The 19,534-nt window shown below is 40.3% G+C and overlaps 1 protein-coding gene across 4 annotated transcripts in view; it reads right to left on the bottom strand.

The window, feature by feature from the left end:
* LOC141995930 (sodium channel protein type 2 subunit alpha) overlaps positions 1–19,534 on the bottom strand; it is a 124,718-nt gene that overhangs the window by 88,614 nt on the left and 16,570 nt on the right. For 2 of the 4 annotated variants that reach the window (XM_074967468.1, XM_074967466.1), the window contains exons 2-4: positions 8,352–8,670; positions 5,027–5,144; positions 1–77 (exon numbers count right to left, since the gene is read on the bottom strand). The exon at positions 1–77 is cut by the window's left edge and continues 14 nt beyond it. In XM_074967468.1, the coding sequence (XP_074823569.1) occupies positions 1–77; positions 5,027–5,144; positions 8,352–8,618 (462 nt within the window). In that variant the 5' untranslated portion in view covers positions 8,619–8,670. Of the gene's footprint in view, positions 78–5,026; positions 5,145–8,351; positions 8,671–10,215; positions 10,356–13,351; positions 13,452–19,534 lie in introns of those variants that run through there. The other 2 variants (XM_074967469.1, XM_074967467.1) reach the window with 2 other exon arrangements.

The raw sequence follows: 19,534 nt of genomic DNA, 5'->3' as shown, positions 1-19,534 counted from the left end.
CCATTCCGGAGGGTTACTCATAGTCATAAATACACAGTTGGTCAAAATAGTGCACATAATAAGCATGCTGAACAATGTAGATTATAGTCAAGGAACACACATCAGAAAAATCTCATCATAAAAAGAGTATCACATGAAGATCAACATTTAAGCAAATTTTCATGATCAGGAGCTATTAATCCCTTCACTACTCTGTTGATGCTCAAGGCAAAAGCCCTAAATATCTCAGAATTTTCTTAGTTGTTGCTTTACAGTTAAAAGAGAATAATCAGCCATTGAAATAAAAAAGTCTGACATAAAGAAAATTGAAGTTTTAGAAAGAGATGATAGATGATTTTTTAATAAAAAAGAGTGACTTGAGAAGGGGTGGACTGTAGTGCAATGGGATAATGCAACAATCTTTCAAGTCTGAAGATACGTACACAAATCTGATTTAGCTCATTAGTGTCAAACAGCTAAATTTATAGTTTCTTCCCAATATTGCTATGCTTCACAAAACCACAACATAATCTGGCACATTTTGCTGTCCCTGTTCAGGGCTAGAATATTACATAATGTTGCAATGCAGGCCTATAAGACATTGGAAGAGAACACAGAGAAATTTGTCCCATACTTCAGGGGGAAGCATCAATGACACTGGCTTGTGCTATATTCGGCTTTGATTATAATGTTTAAAAAGATTTTGGACCAAATTCTGTTCTCACTAATTCTGATCCAGAGTAAACACTGAAGCAAATCCAAAATCACTACATTAACTTTGATGGAGTTGCTCTGGATTTAACCCATTCACTATCAGGAGAGATAAAACCTACCATTGTCCAATAAACATTAAAGTACACCAAAATGAAAAACATACAGACATATGATATATAAAATGGCCACACGGTGGCACCAAAACCTACAAAATGTTAAGAACATTTGTATTTTAGACACTTTGAGAACAGCTTTAGCCTGTGGCCTATTACTAAAAACATAGGTGCAGATGGTACTCCTGCTCAGGAATACCAGCATAAGGCACAGCAAACACTATGATGTTCCCCTCATGGAGTTTCCTCTGCAATCTTTTGATAAGAAGTGAGGTTTCCAACAATACACTTCCTTCTTCCAAGGCAGAAGCTTAAGTTCTAGCTTCTAAATTACCCCTCCTTCTCTACTCCAGCCCTGTCACAGGATAGCTGGTCCCTGTGAATAGACCAGGCCCAGCTAGCCTGTGTGAGAACAGGTGGGCAACTCAGGCCAATTGAAGGGGACAGGGCTATACCTGGAGCAACAAAATACTGTTGGAGGACAAGAAGAAGGAGAGAGATGGGTGGGATAGGCTGTGTCTAGGGCTAGGAGCAGAACCAACTCCTGTGGTGGGGTCCTGGGAGCAAGGGGCCAGGTGTCCAGGAAGCCTTGGAGCTGCTGTCGCAGAAGAGTAACAGAGCTGGCTGAATAAGGACTGGCTAAGAAGGAAGCTGGCCAGGACTGGGAAGCTGGAAGAAGCAGGGTTACCAAAGACCCCTGGGAGGGAAAGCTGTGGAACCCTACAACGAAGGCTGAGCTCAGGGAGTGGTTTTGTTTGTTTGTTTGATTTTGTATAGATGATATACATACTTAAAGGAGACTGGGTGTGACAGTGAATACTTGCAAGCTGGAGAGAAGCTCTGCCAAGTCACAAGCCTCATGCACTCTCCTCCAAGCCCCAATCCCTCTCCCCCCACCAACAAATTGCCAGACTCACAGAGAGCCTTCTGCTGAGTTTAGAGAAAGATGAGCAATGCTGTCCCAGAGGCAACTGACCACCACATGTTCTGCATGAGATTTCCATTCTGTGCATGGATACTAAGGGTACAATCAGTTCCTCTTATCTACTCATCATAAAATAATAATGGCTATTAACCCATTCATGCAAAAACCACTTTGTCTTAGAGCATTGAGTTAAAACATTAATCTCAGTATAAGAATTGAAGTTTTTTGCAAAATAATTAACTTTTTAAATTCATTTAGCTAAAATTCCACTTACCAAGCAGCCACAAAAGAATCTCAGCTATGTTGCTATCACGTAACTATTTAATGATGAGAATGACAGAAGTTCTATCCTGACAGTGTTATAACTCCAACTATAATTCTGATGTCATTGAGCCCATCATTCCACCCACTTTCCTTAAAATCAAATTGTAAATGTAGAAATAAAATGCATAATAATGCCCTTGTCTGTGGTTTGCTTAGCAACAGAAAACTGTAAAAATATAAATATCCAAGGGGACAGAGGAGTAGTGTGCATGGTATATGGTTTTAAAGCAAACCTTGAAAGAGTTATTATAAACACGCACATGACTGCATCAAACAATTAGGATAAGGAGGACATGTAGCATTTAGGTAACTAGTCTATAGTTTCACTTTCCTACAAATAATATATAACATTTGCTCCCGTTCTGTGTGATGTCTCAGTATGCAACCCGCTGGTAAGATCACAACCACTAGGGAAATCTGTTTAAAACACGGAGACTGAAGAGTGTGTGAAGAGGTCAGTAAGTACCTTTATTTTAAAGTTTTCCCCTTATATTAAAGGTTTTACAAGGCTTTTCAATAAAAATAACAAAATAAAGAATAGAATAGAATAGCAACTACAAAAATCACAATCTCTAGTGTACTTTCTTCTTGCAACATTTAATATCTCTGCCCTCCGAACCATCATGCCAAGGCAGCACATAGCACCCCTTCCAAATCTTTCTGCTAATTTGCAATATTTGAAAGATCCCTTCTTCTCAGAATACTGTTTGCTATGATACCACAGAAATTCAAATCTGAAAGGAGCAGAAGACAAGGGGAAGCAACTCTGAGGAGTTTTTCAACTAATCTAAAATCATCTATTTTAAGAATTTTATACATTGATATATTGCACAGGGCTTACAAATGGTTTTTATAGAAATGCCTCCTAAAAGTTGCATGCCCCTACTGTATTGTTGCTTCTGAGAAGTGCCTCACCATCAGAGCAGAATGGAGAAATAACAGGAACATGTCTTTCCCGCACTGTAAGACACGTGCCCACCCCATTTTTTCATACTGTGTGATCCCAACTACCCACACCAAGATTGGCTCCATGATCCAAGAGAATTCCATACTGGGTTGAAGGGCGTGATATTACCAGCACAGTATTTAGTTACCTTGCAAGCTGGAATGGGAGTACAAAAACTAGACATTGAGGGATCTTACAGTAATTTAAAAATAATTGACATAGGGGCATTGAACACATTAAAGTTATTGAAGTTACTGGGTTTGTTATGCCAATTGTATGTTAGCTTTAATTAAAGAATGTCCTTTTAAAATCATGTGAGCATCTCCATATATATAGAACACAACTCTGAGAAACGCTATGCACACGCTTCAGGGCTCTGATGATATAGAGCAGTAGTTCTCAGACTTTTTTTTTCGCGGAGCACTTGAAAATTGCTGAGTGTCTCGGCGGACCACTTAATGATCTTTCCAAATGTAGTTTGTACCGTTAGCTATTGTAAAGTGCTTTGGATAAAAGTGCTATATAAAAAAAACTTTATAATAATTAACATTTTTTGTTCTACAAATAAAAGCACACAACTCATTTTAATATCAGTAGTCTTACCTTTCTAATGAGATGGATGTGCCCTCTCTCCCCCACCGCAGCAGCCCCGAGCTCGGGCTGGGAAGGAGGGGGGGGTCTCTCCCACTCTCTCCCATCACAGCAGCCCCCGAGCTGGGGCTGGGAAGAAGGGGGGTCTCTCCGCTGCCACAGCAGCCACAGAGCTGAAGCTGGGAAGGAAGGCCATCTCTCCCCGGCAGCCACAGCCCTGGAGCTGGGAAAAGTCGCCTATTTCTCTGGCCGCCACAGCTGTGCATATCCTAAATTCCCTCCACCCCCTCTTCGCGGCCCACTGCCCCCTATCACCTACCCTCTATTCCCCACAAGGCCACCACCTCACCTTACATATGCGTCTTCTCCAGGGTCCAGGCGCCTAATTAGTGGAGGCACGCCTGTGTGGCTCCACTAATTAGGTGGGTGGCCCTTCGTTCTCTTGTGTGCAGCTGCCCAGGTGCTCACCTTAGAGGGAACTATCCACGGACCACCTGAATGGAGCTTGCGGACCACTGGTGGTTCACAGAGCACAGTTTGAGAACATCTGATATAGAAGGACTCAAGTTTAACACTATAAGGTTCAATCTTGCAAACACATTGAGCACTTTGCTTACTACCTTGAGTAGAGCCACTGATGTCAAGGCACTCACTACTCAAGGTAGTGTTTGCAGGATCAGATCCATAGTTACTCCTAGATTCATATGATTTATATCTATCGTAGAAGAAAGACAGAGTCATATATCAGATTACTATCATTCAGTTTTTGAGCTTCTCTGTGCACCAGTCAGAATGCTCATGAGCTACTTGAAGATTAAAATTAAAGTACCTCCAGAAATACAAGTACATAAAATGGCAATGGTTATAAGAAGCAAAATAATGATAAAAATACATATAGGACTGATAATTTATAATAAAACTCAGAATTTCAAGGAACCCTATTAACCTACTCTACTACAGTTGTGATCTGAATCAGAAAATGAAAAGGGGTAGAGAAATATTTTCTGCAGCAGTTCATGCAAGCTAAAACTGGGGATCAAAGATTATATATATTTTTAACGTAAAGTGTTACTGAAGAATTGTAAAGCATTTTAAGCAACATACCTGGAGCATGTGAAAAAAATTACTGGAGAGGGGAATGGGCAAGTAAAATAAGTGGGTAATACAGGAGATGGAAGGAGAAAACATAAGGAAAGTGTGGTAAGGAGAAAAGAAGAGGGAGAGGATTTGGCTGTCTGGCTTCTGATCTCACCAGAACAGCAGCAGAAACAACAGAAAGGGGATGTAGAGAGAAGAGAGAAAGAAAGAGGATGGAAAGAGCATTGTGGATCATACCTGTCCTGGGATGGCCTACCAGCTGATGATTTAAATACTAAAATAAAAGCAGCATTTTGTTCACTAGTATTTTGAACCAACCACTTGAAAAAGGATATGAATGTACCAAAATTTTAATAGCTATTTTTCTAAGAGGATTGAAGGGAGTTAACATGTACACAGCAGAGGTGGCACTGAATCGGAAGATTGCCTTCCCTCTATTCAATACTATAAAAGTCTGAAAAAGAAAACCAAATGAAAAATTGTATTTAGAAAATATGTACAGTGTGGACTCTCATACTGTGCATCACTTGTGCTTCATTGTTGTTTACAGTTAGCTGAATTCTGCTCTCATTTACACCTCTGCAGACTCAATGACTTCATGTCTAGTTCACCTAACATACAAGACAGCCTCCAACTGAATTTCTACAAGTAGAATCGTATGAAAACATTTCAACAGCATTATTTAGAAAATACAAATATTCTATGTCTTATTTGACAGAGGACAAAATGTGCTCTAAGTGTACACACCATTTGATATTTGTGTACTGGTGCCTATCTTATAATGCATATTAAGATATGCTAAACATAATTTTTATACATTCATTAAAACTTCAGAATTCCCTACAACAGGTATCTGCAGTAATTATGGTGTCATCCATATAAGGAAATGGTGGGGTGGAGTGATAAACAATGATGGCCTGATTTTTCAAAGGTGTTTTGTAAACCTTATCTCCCATCAAAATAAATGGAATGGAAGATGCTCAGTGCCCTTGAAAAAGAGGCCTCAGGTTTTTAAAAACCACGCACTGTATGGACATGATGTGGCATATTCAGATTTTCCTCCCATGCACAAAGTTAATTTTTTTCACAAAAAAAGTAGAACTAAAATTTTTTATTCTTTTTTATATTTATCATGAGGCTTTTTTGGCCATGAATACATCTACCTTTCATTTTTAACGATTTAAAAGCTTATCTGTGCTACCTAATTAGCACACAGAATTCAGTGAAGATTTGTATTTCAATTCCTACCCTCTACCCACAGCTTCAGTAATAGGTTATATATTTTGATTGTGTTAAAATGGCATTTATAAATGGAACAGCTTTGAATGAAAATATTTTCTTAAAACCAGAGAAGCCAAGAAGGCTCAACCTTTTATTCAACGCACCTTATACACCTAAGTCTCTGAAACATTTATATTCCACATACACATGGGGCCAAACTAAGACGGTCTCTGCTCAGGCAAGCTCAGAGGTGGGAGAGGCTTGAGCTGCTTTCCTCCCGATGGAGGAGAAAGCCATACTGTGAATATCTGTGCTCCTTGACTGTAACAGAGACTTCTTTGCACTGCAGGCAGCACTGGACATGTCGAAAGGGACATAAACTAGTAGTATTGCCAGTGGCCCCACTGCATCAGCTAGGATGGGAGGGCAGCACTTGAGGAGGGCATGCTATGCTTTATGTACAGGTATAGTAAGTGCTGCTGCTGTATTCCTGGAGGCACAGTACTTCCCTCCACCAGAATGAATGCTACAACTTTTAAATCACACACTGATTCTCACCCCCAGCCCTCTGCTGACTCCCAGAACCATATTTTAGTCTTTAATGAGGCTCTATTTTGGTCCTCAGTACACTTGGAATTTCATTTGCTTTTCACCACATTTTTGACCCCTTCTCTCCTTGTTTCCCTTGGGACTTCATCCCTTTATTTCAGGAAATTCTGGCTGAAATCCTGAGCTCCTCACACCTTTTCTACTGCCCTTATTCAGACAAATTCTTATTGAAGCCATCATTTGTGTGATGCAAGCTTGCTGACACACATTTATGAAAGGAAAATGGAGCCTGACCTAAATGTACAAAACTCAAGGAAAATCAGTGAAAATTTGCAAAAAATTCTGATCATAATGCATAAACTTGTAAAGCATTTAAACCACCATAGTTCATAAAAATAACCTGGTCTGCAACATCACTATCCCATAGCCAATTGTGAAACTGTTTTAGCAATTAGAAAGAGGCGGCTATCCCATTTTCAGTATTAATAGCAATAATTACTTTTCTGATGTCTAAAGCATAATGATCTTGATGATAAGTTTCAGATCTCCAACGGTGAGTCCTACATCATTTTTAGTGGAGAACTGAGGGGGGAAAAAACCTAGCAGCTGGCGCCAAATCCTGCTTGCCTTATTCCCAGACTTCAACAGGACTAGTTACTGGAGTAAGGCAAGCAGAATATGATCCTAAATCAAACAACTTCATTTTCAGATATAACTCTCAGTTTAGCCACAGCATGAAGTGTTTGTCAACATGTGAACTTTCAGAACACAACACTGAGCAAATAAAGACATATATTTCTTCTTAAGGCTTCTTTCTATCTGTCTTAAGCTCATCTCATCATTATATTGCTGTGGTTTCAGAACTGAAAATGGCTAATGGGGATTGATATAGTTCCTTGGTTTGCTCAGTTAATGTATGACTCTTAATAGTGATTGTTTTTTTGTTTTTGTTTTTAGAGAGTACTAGTTAATTCTCAAGGGGAATATATTTCCATATACAGCAAAAAATCCTGAAGACAGAAAATTCCATGAATTTCAGCTAGCAGAGTTTACTCTGGCTTATCCTGTGATGGAGCGGGTTTTTCTGTTGTTGGAGTATGTACAGTGCACGGCCCGAAACCTGAAGATCTGGGACATTGGAGGAAACAGGGCCTCGTATTTCTGTATTTCTCTGCCTGGCTCCAATGGGACATATTACAGGATTATGCAAAAATTTTACCTTTCTATATTTCTATTTCAATAACATATTTTTAAAGAGTATAATAAGAAGTTTTTTATGTTATGAATACTCCAGCAAGGAGCCCTACCTCTTCCCATATTTCCCTACCTCTTTGACTGCAAGCTCTCCTTTGAGCCCTCTATTACAGCAACCTTATTCTGGATAAGGAACATGCTTCAAAGACTAACAGTCCTTCACCCAAACTATCTAGGAAGAAGATACAATGTCTCTGTAGATTACAGGGTGAGGAGGAATGCATTAGGAGCACACTGGTATACTATCTCTGCCTAACGCCTCGCCCCTGACAACCCAAAGCAATGAGAGAATGGATCAGGAATAAAACCTAAGTTTTCCACATAATAGTGAAGAAAACAAGCAAGAGGGCCATTGAAGGCAGCTTTTCAGTGGGTTTCATAATGAAAACACTGACATCCTTAAATGACGATTTCACATACAGATACAATAAGAGTGAAATGCCAGAATAAACCAGGGGCCTGATCCTGCGAACATGTTTTACTGGATGCAGTGCCAAAGAAGTCAACCATTGGAGCACTACATCTGGGTTGGGCCCAAAGTAGTGGAAAAAAGGGAGTCCTGCAGAGGGTCTATATCATTTTAATACTCTTAATCTCTAACAGAAACATCTTAACTGCAGTCTTAAGAAACACTCACTTTTTTATTGATATAATATGGGTCCAGATCCTCCAAGGGCTCAGACACCATTCCTGGAGGTATGTCGCCGTAAATAAATGGCAGTGTCTTTCCTGCCTCCAGGTCACTGTTTGGTTTTGGTCCATTTTCATCATCGTCATCTTTACGTTCTTGTTTAGACTTCTTAGCTTTTTCTTCAGCAATACGTTGTTCGATAGCTGCAAGTGACTCTCTCGTGAAATAGTGGAAGCTGTCAGGTCCTGGTGGTACCAGCACTGATTGTGCCATCTTTTCATCCTGCACCTCTTAATTACCGTTTAGCCTCTCACATAAAAAAGTGCTAAAAATATAAAAACACAGAAAAATATTAGACTACCACCACACAAGCAATTTAAATTGATATACCTTCGTATCACTGTCTGTAGGGCAATTTATTAAATAGGATACTTATATGAGAATGGGGTGTTGTGAAATTGATCCATTCATTCGTTTTTCTTTCAAGATAGGGCATTTAACTTTTCATTTGGTCTCTTTTAGATGTCTGGAAAAATAACAAACCTTTAAAATTGTAGTTTAAAATTAATTTATTGCTTATGAAAAGTGATGAATTGGCAGCTATAGAGAGTGTATAAACTAATTTTAAAAGTAAATAGAAAAATTGTTTCTTTTCTTTCTCCCCGGAAAATGCTGTGACCATTCTAATGAATGAGATAGTTACTGGGTAGTATAAAAGGATGTTTTCCCGCACACTCACTGAAATAAATTAACAGTTAAAAGAGTGTTTATTATGTGGTGTCGGGTGGTGGGAGCATCCAGCACAATTGCCCTTTTAACACTACCACCATGAAAGGTCTTATGTCAGACCAACCCTCCCTCTGTGAGGAGGTGTGGACATGGCTTCCTCAGGATCCCATCATTGACACTGAAAGCATCAGCCAGAAGGATGCTTGATAGAGTGTGAGGTGCTCCCTCTTTTCAGGGACAAGCATGTTGGCTTCACAGATTAGGGAGAAGGAACCAGGCTTAAGTACCTGAACGCAAATCCCCTTTCTGGTAACATATTATGTGCTGAAAGAATTTCTGTGTTAAATCCAAATTGGTCTTCGCTACGAAACATTCTTAGACCCTTTATTATCTGTTGCTATCTTTAAATTGTGTATATTTTGCCTAATCTTCAGAACTGAGAGCAGAACCATCTTCTTTTAAAGCCACCTTATACTTCTGCCAAAAATGACAAATGGAAAATATTTCCAATGCAGAGATACTATGATCTGAAATAATGAATGTAATCTGTGCATTTGATAATTTTCCCAAGATTTTTTATCTGAATGGGGAAATTATATTATTCATGTAATAAAACTGCAAATGTAAATCAAGATTAACAGCTTCAGTGCCGGATGATATACCAGAAAAGCAATTATCAACTTAAAATGATGTGACAACTGAATTTTCCTGCACAATCTGTTTTTTTATTTCCCTACTAAGTACACATAGACTTTTCCGACTCCACCACAGCTGCAGCAACTTCATGTTTTCAGAGCTATCTGAATAGAAGCTAACACCATGTCTAATTCTCCATTCTTACGTCCTCACCATACTCATATCCATCTCCTCCAAAACACACACACAGCCATGCTGCAACTTCTGCAGGTACATCTGTGAAACATGCTCTCCTACTGCAGTCAAATTCACCTGGTGCATCCTGCCATGGATGTTTTGGAGAAAATTGCTGTTGGAACACATGTACAGTTTGGTGGCAGCAGAAGGGTTAATTATGAAAATGAAAGTGGTCCTACTGCAGAATCCTTACAGATTTTATTGTTAATGATAGAAAAAGACAGAATCCTCTCTAAACACTATAGGTTACAATTTAAAAATGCATTACCAGTATAGAATCTTGCACCTGTGTGGATTTGGAACGACATCATGAAGAATGCAGCTAAAATTCCATCATGCCTTTTTCTTTTTTCTTTTTTTTTTTAATTCTCCTTCAACAGACCACACCTAACTTCCTGCTAAGGGATCCTGGTTATTGAAGTAAAATCTGGCATTTCCTGTGCAAGAGACTACTAGCTGCTGTAATTGTTACAACCATTAGATGGCATTCATATATGATCACAAGACATTTTTGTAAGAAACCAACTACAGAATTCAACTATAAACTTTTGATACTCAAATACTTGCTTAACCTGAGGCTTTTGGATCGAAACTCTGGCTTTTACAGAATCTTTCCAGTCTTCACGACTCTCTAAATTCATGCAACACCTGTTGATGCTGAGGTCACAGATATTAAAAGTGCGAAAATTACACTGATCAAAAGAGAGGAGGGATAGAGAAATGTGTGTTGCCCAGGCTGGCTGCAACTACGGCAGTTCTTGAGACCTACGGTAGTCTAGATTAATTTTTTTATTAATCTAATCGCCTTTTATGATGAGATTACTGGTTCTGTGGATGAAGGGAAAGCAGTGGATGTATTGTTTCTTGACTTTAGCAAAGCTTTTGACACGGTCTCCCACAGTATTCTTGTCAGCAAGTTAAGGAAGTATGGGCTGGATGAATGCACTATAAGGTGGGTAGAAAGCTGGCTAGATTGTCGGGCTCAACGGGTAGTGATCAATGGCTCCATGTCTAGTTGGCAGCCGGTGTCAAGTGGAGTGCCCCAGGGGTCAGTCCTGGGGCCGGTTTTGTTCAATATCTTCATAAATGATCTGGAGGATGGTGTGGATTGCACTCTCAGCAAATTTGCGGATACTAAACTGGGAGGAGTGGTAGATACGCTGGAGGGGAGGGATAGGATACAGAAGGACCTAGACAAATTGGAGGATTGGGCCAAAAGAAATCTGATGAGGTTCAATAAGGATAAGTGCAGGGTCCTACACTTAGGATGGAAGAATCCAATGCACCGCTACAGACTAGGGACCGAATGGCTAGGCAGCAGTTCTGCGGAAAAGGACCTAGGGGTGACAGTGGACGAGAAGCTGGATATGAGTCAGCAGTGTGCCCTTGTTGCCAAGAAGGCCAATGGCATTTTGGGATGTATAAGTAGGGGCATAGCGAGCAGATCGAGGGACATGATCGTTCCCCTCTATTCGACACTGGTGAGGCCTCATCTGGAGTACTGTGTCCAGTTTTGGGCCCCACACTACAAGAAGGATGTGGATAAATTGGAGAGAGTCCAGCGAAGGGCAACAAAAATGATTAGGGGTCTAGAGCACATGACTTATGAGGAGAGGCTGAGGGAGCTGGGATTGTTTAGTCTGCAGAAGAGAAGAATGAGGGGGGATTTGATAGCTGCTTTCAACTACCTGAAAGGGGGTTCCAAAGAGGATGGCTCTAGACTGTTCTCAATGGTAGCAGATGACAGAATGAGGAGTAATGGTCTCAAGTTGCAATGGGGGAGGTTTAGATTGGATATTAGGAAAAACTTTTTCACTAAGAGGGTGGTGAAACACTGGAATGCGTTACCTAGGGAGGTGGTAGAATCTCCTTCCTTAGAGGTTTTTAAGGTCAGGCTTGACAAAGCCCTGGCTGGGATGATTTAACTGGGAATTGGTCCTGCTTCGAGCAGGGGGTTGGACTAGATGACCTTCTGGGGTCCCTTCCAACCCTGATATTCTATGAATTTAAAGTAAGGGATACATAATTTTTCTAATGAATTAGATATATTTGATATCTTTTCAATACAAGCAGCAGAGAAATGCAGCCATTGGGTGCAAGTTGCGGGTATGGGAGGGAGGCAGGTATGGGAGCTCAGTACTGCACTGAATCTATGCTCAGGTATGCAGCCAGGATTTACAGTGCCCAAAACAAGATGCAGAAGCAGGAACCTCAGAAACTCGACCCCGAGGCAGCCCACTGAGTAATCCCCTTTGGGCCCCACTCCAAATGCTACCTTATTTCCTTTTCCTTTTCTCTCTCCTGCTTTCTCTGGATTTTCTATGCTTAACTATTTTTGTTTTTATTTATTTTTTTCATTTACTCACCTGGCTAGCTATCCTTTCCTTATCTCTTCACCACTATGTTCTATCACTCACTTTTTACACCCATACTTACCCTTATCCATTCTCTCTCAAGCACTCATTCATTCGTTCTTTCACTCCATATCCATTTCATTATCCAGCAGCTACCGCTTTTCTCTTGGGTTGTGAACAGGAGCCCAAAGAACAGTGGACCACTGCAATTTGAGGCTGGAATGGAGAAGGGAGGAGTAAGAAAACCATGAGGCACAGGAAAAGCCCACTCCTGTGGCCTTGACAGATGGAGTCAGGAGGGAGGGAAGCATGAAGCCACGCTGCAGCTTTAGGGGAGGAGGATTATGAGACAGAGCCCCAGATTCAGAAGAGATGCCACTCTGGGGGAGAGGGTACAGAGGCTCTAGCAAGAGCCATTTACTCAGGTAGTAGGGAGAAAAGGAGAGAAAGGTGTCCAGAGTTTCAGGAGGAGGAGTGGAAGAAAAATAGCTGTGTGATTTTTTACTGTGGTCCAGAGCCCAAGGGGAGCCACTGCAGTAACTCATGCACTGTGTCCAATCTTATCATCAGAGTATTAGGTAACAAAATAAAATCCCAGAGGGGTCAAGGCTGTGTCATTGTTCAGCACAGCAGTGCTCAGAACAAGGGAAGCTCTCTAGCTAGGCAAGGGTTGATATGCAGGTGTGGTAGAGGCATACCATCCCAAGCTTAAGACAATTGCTTTAGGTATCCCCCAGCAGCTGCCCTGTGTGTTCTAGGTCTCAACAAATAACAATGTATCTGTCTTGATTATTTCACTTTGCTTTAGACTACAATTTCCCACCAATACTCCTTTAATTATTCTTTAAATACATAATTTAAACCATGCAAATGTACAACTCAAATAGTAACTATCCATAAATACAGTTAATATGCTTAATTCAAAGACATCACACATTAAATACTTTAAGTCATGAGATTTCTACTATAGCGTCTAATGTTATGTGGATTATATACATACAATACATAGATATGTATATGTATACATAAAAGCTCAAATAACCCAAATACCTCAAAAGCTTGCCTAATCCACACAGTTCGGGTAAGAAGTCTGATTCCATCATTATTGTAATGTAAGATAATAAGCACCACAAAACTAAGCAGGAATGCTATTCTCCCTCTGCAAAGGCCATCCTGTATCCTGAAGAACAAAACAACACACATGTACAGAAAGGAGTGATATATACACAATGAAGATATAAGAAAAAAGGGACCAAGCGACACACAGAAGAAGAAAATAGTGAGAGACAAGTAAAAGGACACAGAAATAGCAAACAAGATGAAAAAATACATTTGCAATACTAGAAAGAAGATGACCGAAAGCCTTGATCCTGCAGTTGACAAGAAAATCAGTGGGGAATACTCATAGCAGTAAACAATCTGATTGGATAATAGACTTTAAAAAGTGTGGATGTTATATTAGTAGTTAATTTGCAAAAGTTGCATAAAAAAGTTGAGATGTGTGATTTTTATTGTACTAACGTAGGGATTTGAGATTCTATGGCACCACAACCCAAGCTCTAACATCTGCATGCATAGGTTAAAAAAGGAGCAGTGGAGACAGAGAGAGAGAAAGAAACAATGGCAAAGTGTGAAGTGAAGTGAAAGGGCACTGTGGAGTGGACAAGAGGGCAGCAAGTACAGCACAATGTATGCTGCACTATAGAGAACTATATACCTATAGGGAGTAGAATACATTAGTACAGCCTGGATGTGACAAAGATAGGGATGACCACTGGAAGAGCTGTATAATGGCTGACTCTGCAGAGAAGCTGGAGATGGTAATAGCCACCTAAAATCTTGATTGAGTTTATAATTAACCATACCTAAGATAGATAAGATCAGCAACAAACAAATGTAGACCTCAATCAAATAAAAAATACAATATAACCTACATGTACAAATTTTTTAAGTATATGTAAAACCACACAAAATGTTAATGGAGAATGAAAAGTTGTTATGATAAGATAGTAGCCAGTCTTGATCACTGTCTCAACATAGGCCTCCAGGTCAAAAGAGCAGCCAATGATGAACTCCATGAACATCTGTCTCACTAGTGATATCTACCCATACTCCCTAAAAAGTGGGCATTTCACTTGCAAACTTCTGAAAATGTCCTTAAAATGCTTCTTCTTGACCATAAATATCACTTGTGTTTTGTCTTTTACTCATTCAGAGAAAAAATCATCCCTGTGCTGAGAACCCACACAAGGGGTAGAATTTAAGTGGAGCATAAGTGATGCTCAGAGCCTTGTGTAGGAGCTCTGCACTGGTGTGAATTTCACCCTCTGATAAGGTAGATTTGAGAGAACCCTGTCATTCTTTTTCTGACATCCTAGGAGCATTCAGCACTCCAGCTAAATTAATCCTGGTTAATAAACCCCCAAGAAAAACAAATTACCAGCTTTTCCCGCAGGGACAGCTAAAAAATAACTACGTCCATTAAATGTAAAAGTGGAGAATTTAAATGCACAATTCAGCAAATTCAAAATCAATGTTCCTATGAGCACAGCAACCATGTTGCACATAAATTGTAATTCTTACCACCACTGTGCTGTAGTATTTCTCATACACAATTTTTTCTATATTATTAGATACAAATATGAAGCATGTTCAAGGATCCTAGAGTATGTACTATACTGTGCATGCTTTACAGAGTCAATTAAAGTCATTTATATGTAAAGTATAAAATAAACCATATGTTTAAAATGGAATTTCTTCTGTCTTTATTTTTTTTAAGAAAAAATATTTTACTCTTCTGGACTTTGAAACTTAGATGGCTTCAGAAAATTGGCAAATGTAATTCATTTATCTAACTTTTTGGGTAGAATGGCACAGCCATTTCCCATATCTGAGGAGGTCTACATGAGAGTTCCTCTTTTTCAAATCTTAAAAGCCATGTAGCTAACAAGGAACATCACACTGGTGCTCCCCCTGACAACTTTACAAAATATGCAGTAGATCTACCTGCAGGGTCTCAGCCAACAGTTCCTGTGTGTCCACTTGCTTTGACCAGCACACTTTATAAATAGCCAGATTGCAACCCCTCTTACTCACATTTGACTGATGGCTCAACAAAGCGAGGGCATCACAATCTGGCCCAATGTGCACCGCTGCCCTTTATAGCCCTTTTATAACTTCAGTACACTTTTGATTAAACAGCTAAGTTAACCCCACACACGCATATGCAGTACAGCCTTCATTAGCCAGGCATTTTTAAAGCTTAGAAATATTTTCTAAGCAAAATATACTGTACATATATAGTGTGAGATTTTGAAAGGATCAAAACTTGGTCAAATCAAAACCATATATTATCAGAACACATTAAGAAACTTCTCCCCAATGAAGTCTATTTCCATGTCAAATTTCAGTTTTTTACCTTCAGCTGTTTCTTTAAAAAATAGTCACTTTTTTTACATTGGGAAAAGTACATATATTTCTAACACTCTCTCTTATTTAAAATGGCTGAACAGTTTTTACTTAAACTTTCCAAACATTCAACTTTAAGAAGAGTGAAAGTGTGGCCAATTTCAATTCCAGAAGTAAAAGCTCCACAAAATTACGTGCAACTGAAATAGGGTATGGCATGAAAATAATTATGCAACTTTAACCAAAGTGTAGGGTCACTGCAGTTCCTACTATAATTTACAATGCAGCATGTTAATGTTACTCTAAAAACCTTAATCTTCAAAATGCCTGAGTTTTGTGTGTTTAAATTCTCAACCTTAATCTTGCATTGACAGTTTGTTTTTTTACTTAATTTTCTCATTCCTCATTCTTAAAAGAGAAAAAAAATCAAAAAAAGAAGAAGAAGGAATGAGAGTTTTTAATTATGTTCCCTTCGTATGTTAGATATTCAGTCAAATACACTGACACCTTAACGAAGTGCTACAATCTCTTCCTTTACATACTGTGACGAGCATGTGTTGCATTCAGAAACTAGGTGCTGCTGGTATTACAGGTTTGTCACATTACAGGTGGCTCACAGGACAGCCCAGAAAAGAGGAGGAATTGAAGGAAGGGGGTGAACCTCTGGGGGGTATATGCTTTTGACAGAATTTTGAGGAAGATGGGAGATAGATTGCAAGCTTGTCAAACGTGGTTGGAGGGTGAGATCAGAGGGGGGTCATGGCTCTGTAACACGAACGAACAAAGGGTTGGAGACTTGTCACAGGCCACCTGCAAATGGGATTATGACCATATTATGGGTGTCTAATTCTATGCACAAACTTCCATGTTCTGTTCTCACCTCAGGTTGTGCTGGCCTGGGGTGGGAGAGCCTTGGTGGGTTGTGGGGGATAAGGTCAGGCCTGAAACAGGCTCCCAGCACATTCTGCCACAGCTTCACTTTACTCCCTTTGGCCTCTCTCATCCCCCCTCTCCCGGGTGTTGCCCACGCAACCTGTTGTCTTCTCCTTCTCTTCCATGCTGCCAGCTAAGGAGCAGATGGAACAGACAGTAAAGGACAGAGTTGCTCTGCCTTCATCGCCAGCATCTGGCTCCACAGTGATCCACTGTGGCCAGGAAGAATAATTGCAGGAAAAATTCTGTTCAGTCCCTGTAGCCCCACTGCATGCATGAGATCCCAGCAGTGCACTGTGTGAGAGAATGCATAACACTTGGCATCCCTGCCTACGGGAGGAAAGTTGGAAGCTGGGAGGCTATTTTTTGAGGAAAGCCAGGGATCAGGTCAGCCCATGGCATGAGGTACAACAGCCTTGGGATTGCTGTTACATTGGGTGCAATGGTCCCTAAGGGGACCAGGATCACCATTGGCCCTCTATGTATCCTTTATGCCAGGCAGGTGGCCTCCAGCAGGAGCAGGTGGCATATGGCCAACTCTAGGCTAGGTGGAGGATTTTACTATGGAAGGAAAATACCAAATTACCCTGTAAGGAAAGTTTAATGGCCTCAATTGCAAGAGTTATTTTAGCGCTATGTATGCCAGGTTCCTGTTACTATAGCATTAAGAAAATAACCCAATTTACTGAAATTAAACAAGGCTAGATGCCTGTTATGAATTCTTGCATCAGATAAGTGTATTTCACTATTATGATTACAGAAACAAGTGTCTAAAACAATGTGGTGAAAAGAAGAAAAGAACCAGAAAAAACAAAGGTAAAATCTGTATGAGTTTAAAGACTAAACTATTTGAGGAAAGGTAGACCAAGTGGAATAAACTGATAAAAGTGTATTACCAGAACAGCGATATTATAACAAGTACTGTCTCATCTCTGGTTATCCTTTATCTTGTATATCTGGCACCCTCACTTTTATCATTTACATAAGAAACCGTCTTTTTCTGTCAACAATTCTATTTATCTTTAGTTCAAAGTCAGTAAACAAACAGAAGCTGCACAGAACCCCGCCAATCAGGAAAGGGCTCACTGGCAGAGCCAATCAGGAGAAGGCTTACTGGAGCAGCCCATATATATAAAGGGCTGCTCAGGTGAGCAAAAGGCAAGCCTCCCTAGAGGGCAAGGGGGAAGGACTGTCTGCCAAGGAGCAGAGCAGAGCAGAGCAGAGCAGAGCAGAGCAGAGCAATGGAGCAATAGGGGAACTCTTGGCTGATGATGACTAGACTGAGGCCCTGAAGCAAGGGCAGGGAAGGTGCTAGGGCTGGGGGAAGTGGCCCAGGGAAAGTAGGCAAGGTGAATAGGAGGAGGGGCAGTAAGTGTCTACCAGTTATAGGGTCCTTGCCCCCCCCCCCCCACACACACACACTCTCTTTTCCCCTACTTGCCAATGAGGAGAGTAGCCTAAATCCAGACTGCATTTTTGTCCTGAAGCCAGGGGCTAGACTAGAGACTGCAGTTGGCCACTGAGGCAAGTGGAAGGACTGAAGTCTGGGAGTCACATGGGTCGAGATGGTGGAGGAAGTGGAAGTAATGGTGCGTGAGACACTGCTACTAAAAGGTGCTCTGGTGGTCCAAGAGAGCTAATTCCCAGTAGGAGGTGAGTCAGCACGGCTACAAAGGTCCTTTGGTTTCTGCATAGCCTGAGCAGAGTGAGACTGTGCTGAGTCCTTGTGCAGTTAATAAAATGTGATGTGACTTCTCTCCTGCCAAACCTGACTCCTGAGTGCTTATTTAAACATTACTGTTATAAATATATGAAGGTATTTAGGATTGAAGCCCCATATCAGTCTTAACTATAGCACAATTACAAGAAATTCCACCGTGAATAATTTTTATCTTTTGGGAACAAGGGTATTATGCAGATATAAGATTTTAATATCATTGTAACACCCAATCAGTGGTTCTGGGCAACTAACATTAATCATAGTTCTGGTCTGAAAAGTGACTGTGATGTTGTGTAGTTACACATTTTTTATGTCACACTGATTTTTAGATCACTACTGCTCAGTTTACAAGTAAAATTATATATGAACATAAGAATGGACATACTGGGTCAGACCAACGGTCCATCTAGTGCAATATCCTGTCTTCTGACGGTGGCCCATACCAGATGCTTCAGAGCAAAGTATCAAGTGATCCATCCCGTCATCCAGTCCCAGCTTCTGGCAGTCAGCGGTTTAGGGACACCTGGAGCATGGGATTGCATCCTATCATCTTGGCTAATAGCCATTGATATCTCTGTCCTCCATTAACTTATCTAATTCTTTCCTGAACCCAGTTATACTTTTGCCCTTCACAGTATCCCGAGGTAAACCAGTTCCACAGCTTGACTCTACATTGTGTGAAGAGGTACTTACTTATGTTTGTTTTAATTCCTAATGCCTATTAATTTCATTGGGTTACCCCTGGTTCTTTTATTATGTGAAGGAGTAAATAACCGCTATCATATCCCCTGCTTAGTCATCTCTTTTCTAAGATGGACAGTCCCAGTCTTTTAAATCTCTCCTCATACGGAAGCTGTTCCATATTCCTAATCACTTTTTTCTCTATACTTTTTTTTCAATTCTAATATCTTCTTTGAGATGGGGCAACCAAAACTACATGCAGTATTCAAGTTGTGGGTGCACTATGGATTTAGATAGAGGCATTATGATATTTACTGTCTTATTACCTATCCCTTTCCTAATGATTCCTAACATTCTGTTAGCTTTTTTGACTGCCACTGCATATTGAGCAGGTGTTTTCAAAGAACTATCCAGAATGACTCCAACATCTCTTTCTTGAGTGGTAACAGCTAACTTATGCCCCATCATTTTGTATATATAGTTGGGATTAT

Source organism: Natator depressus, chromosome 11, assembly GCF_965152275.1.
Source record: "Natator depressus isolate rNatDep1 chromosome 11, rNatDep2.hap1, whole genome shotgun sequence".
In the NCBI taxonomy this organism is placed as follows: Eukaryota; Metazoa; Chordata; order Testudines; family Cheloniidae; genus Natator; species Natator depressus.
This window is presented reverse-complemented; position numbering and strand designations above follow the sequence as displayed.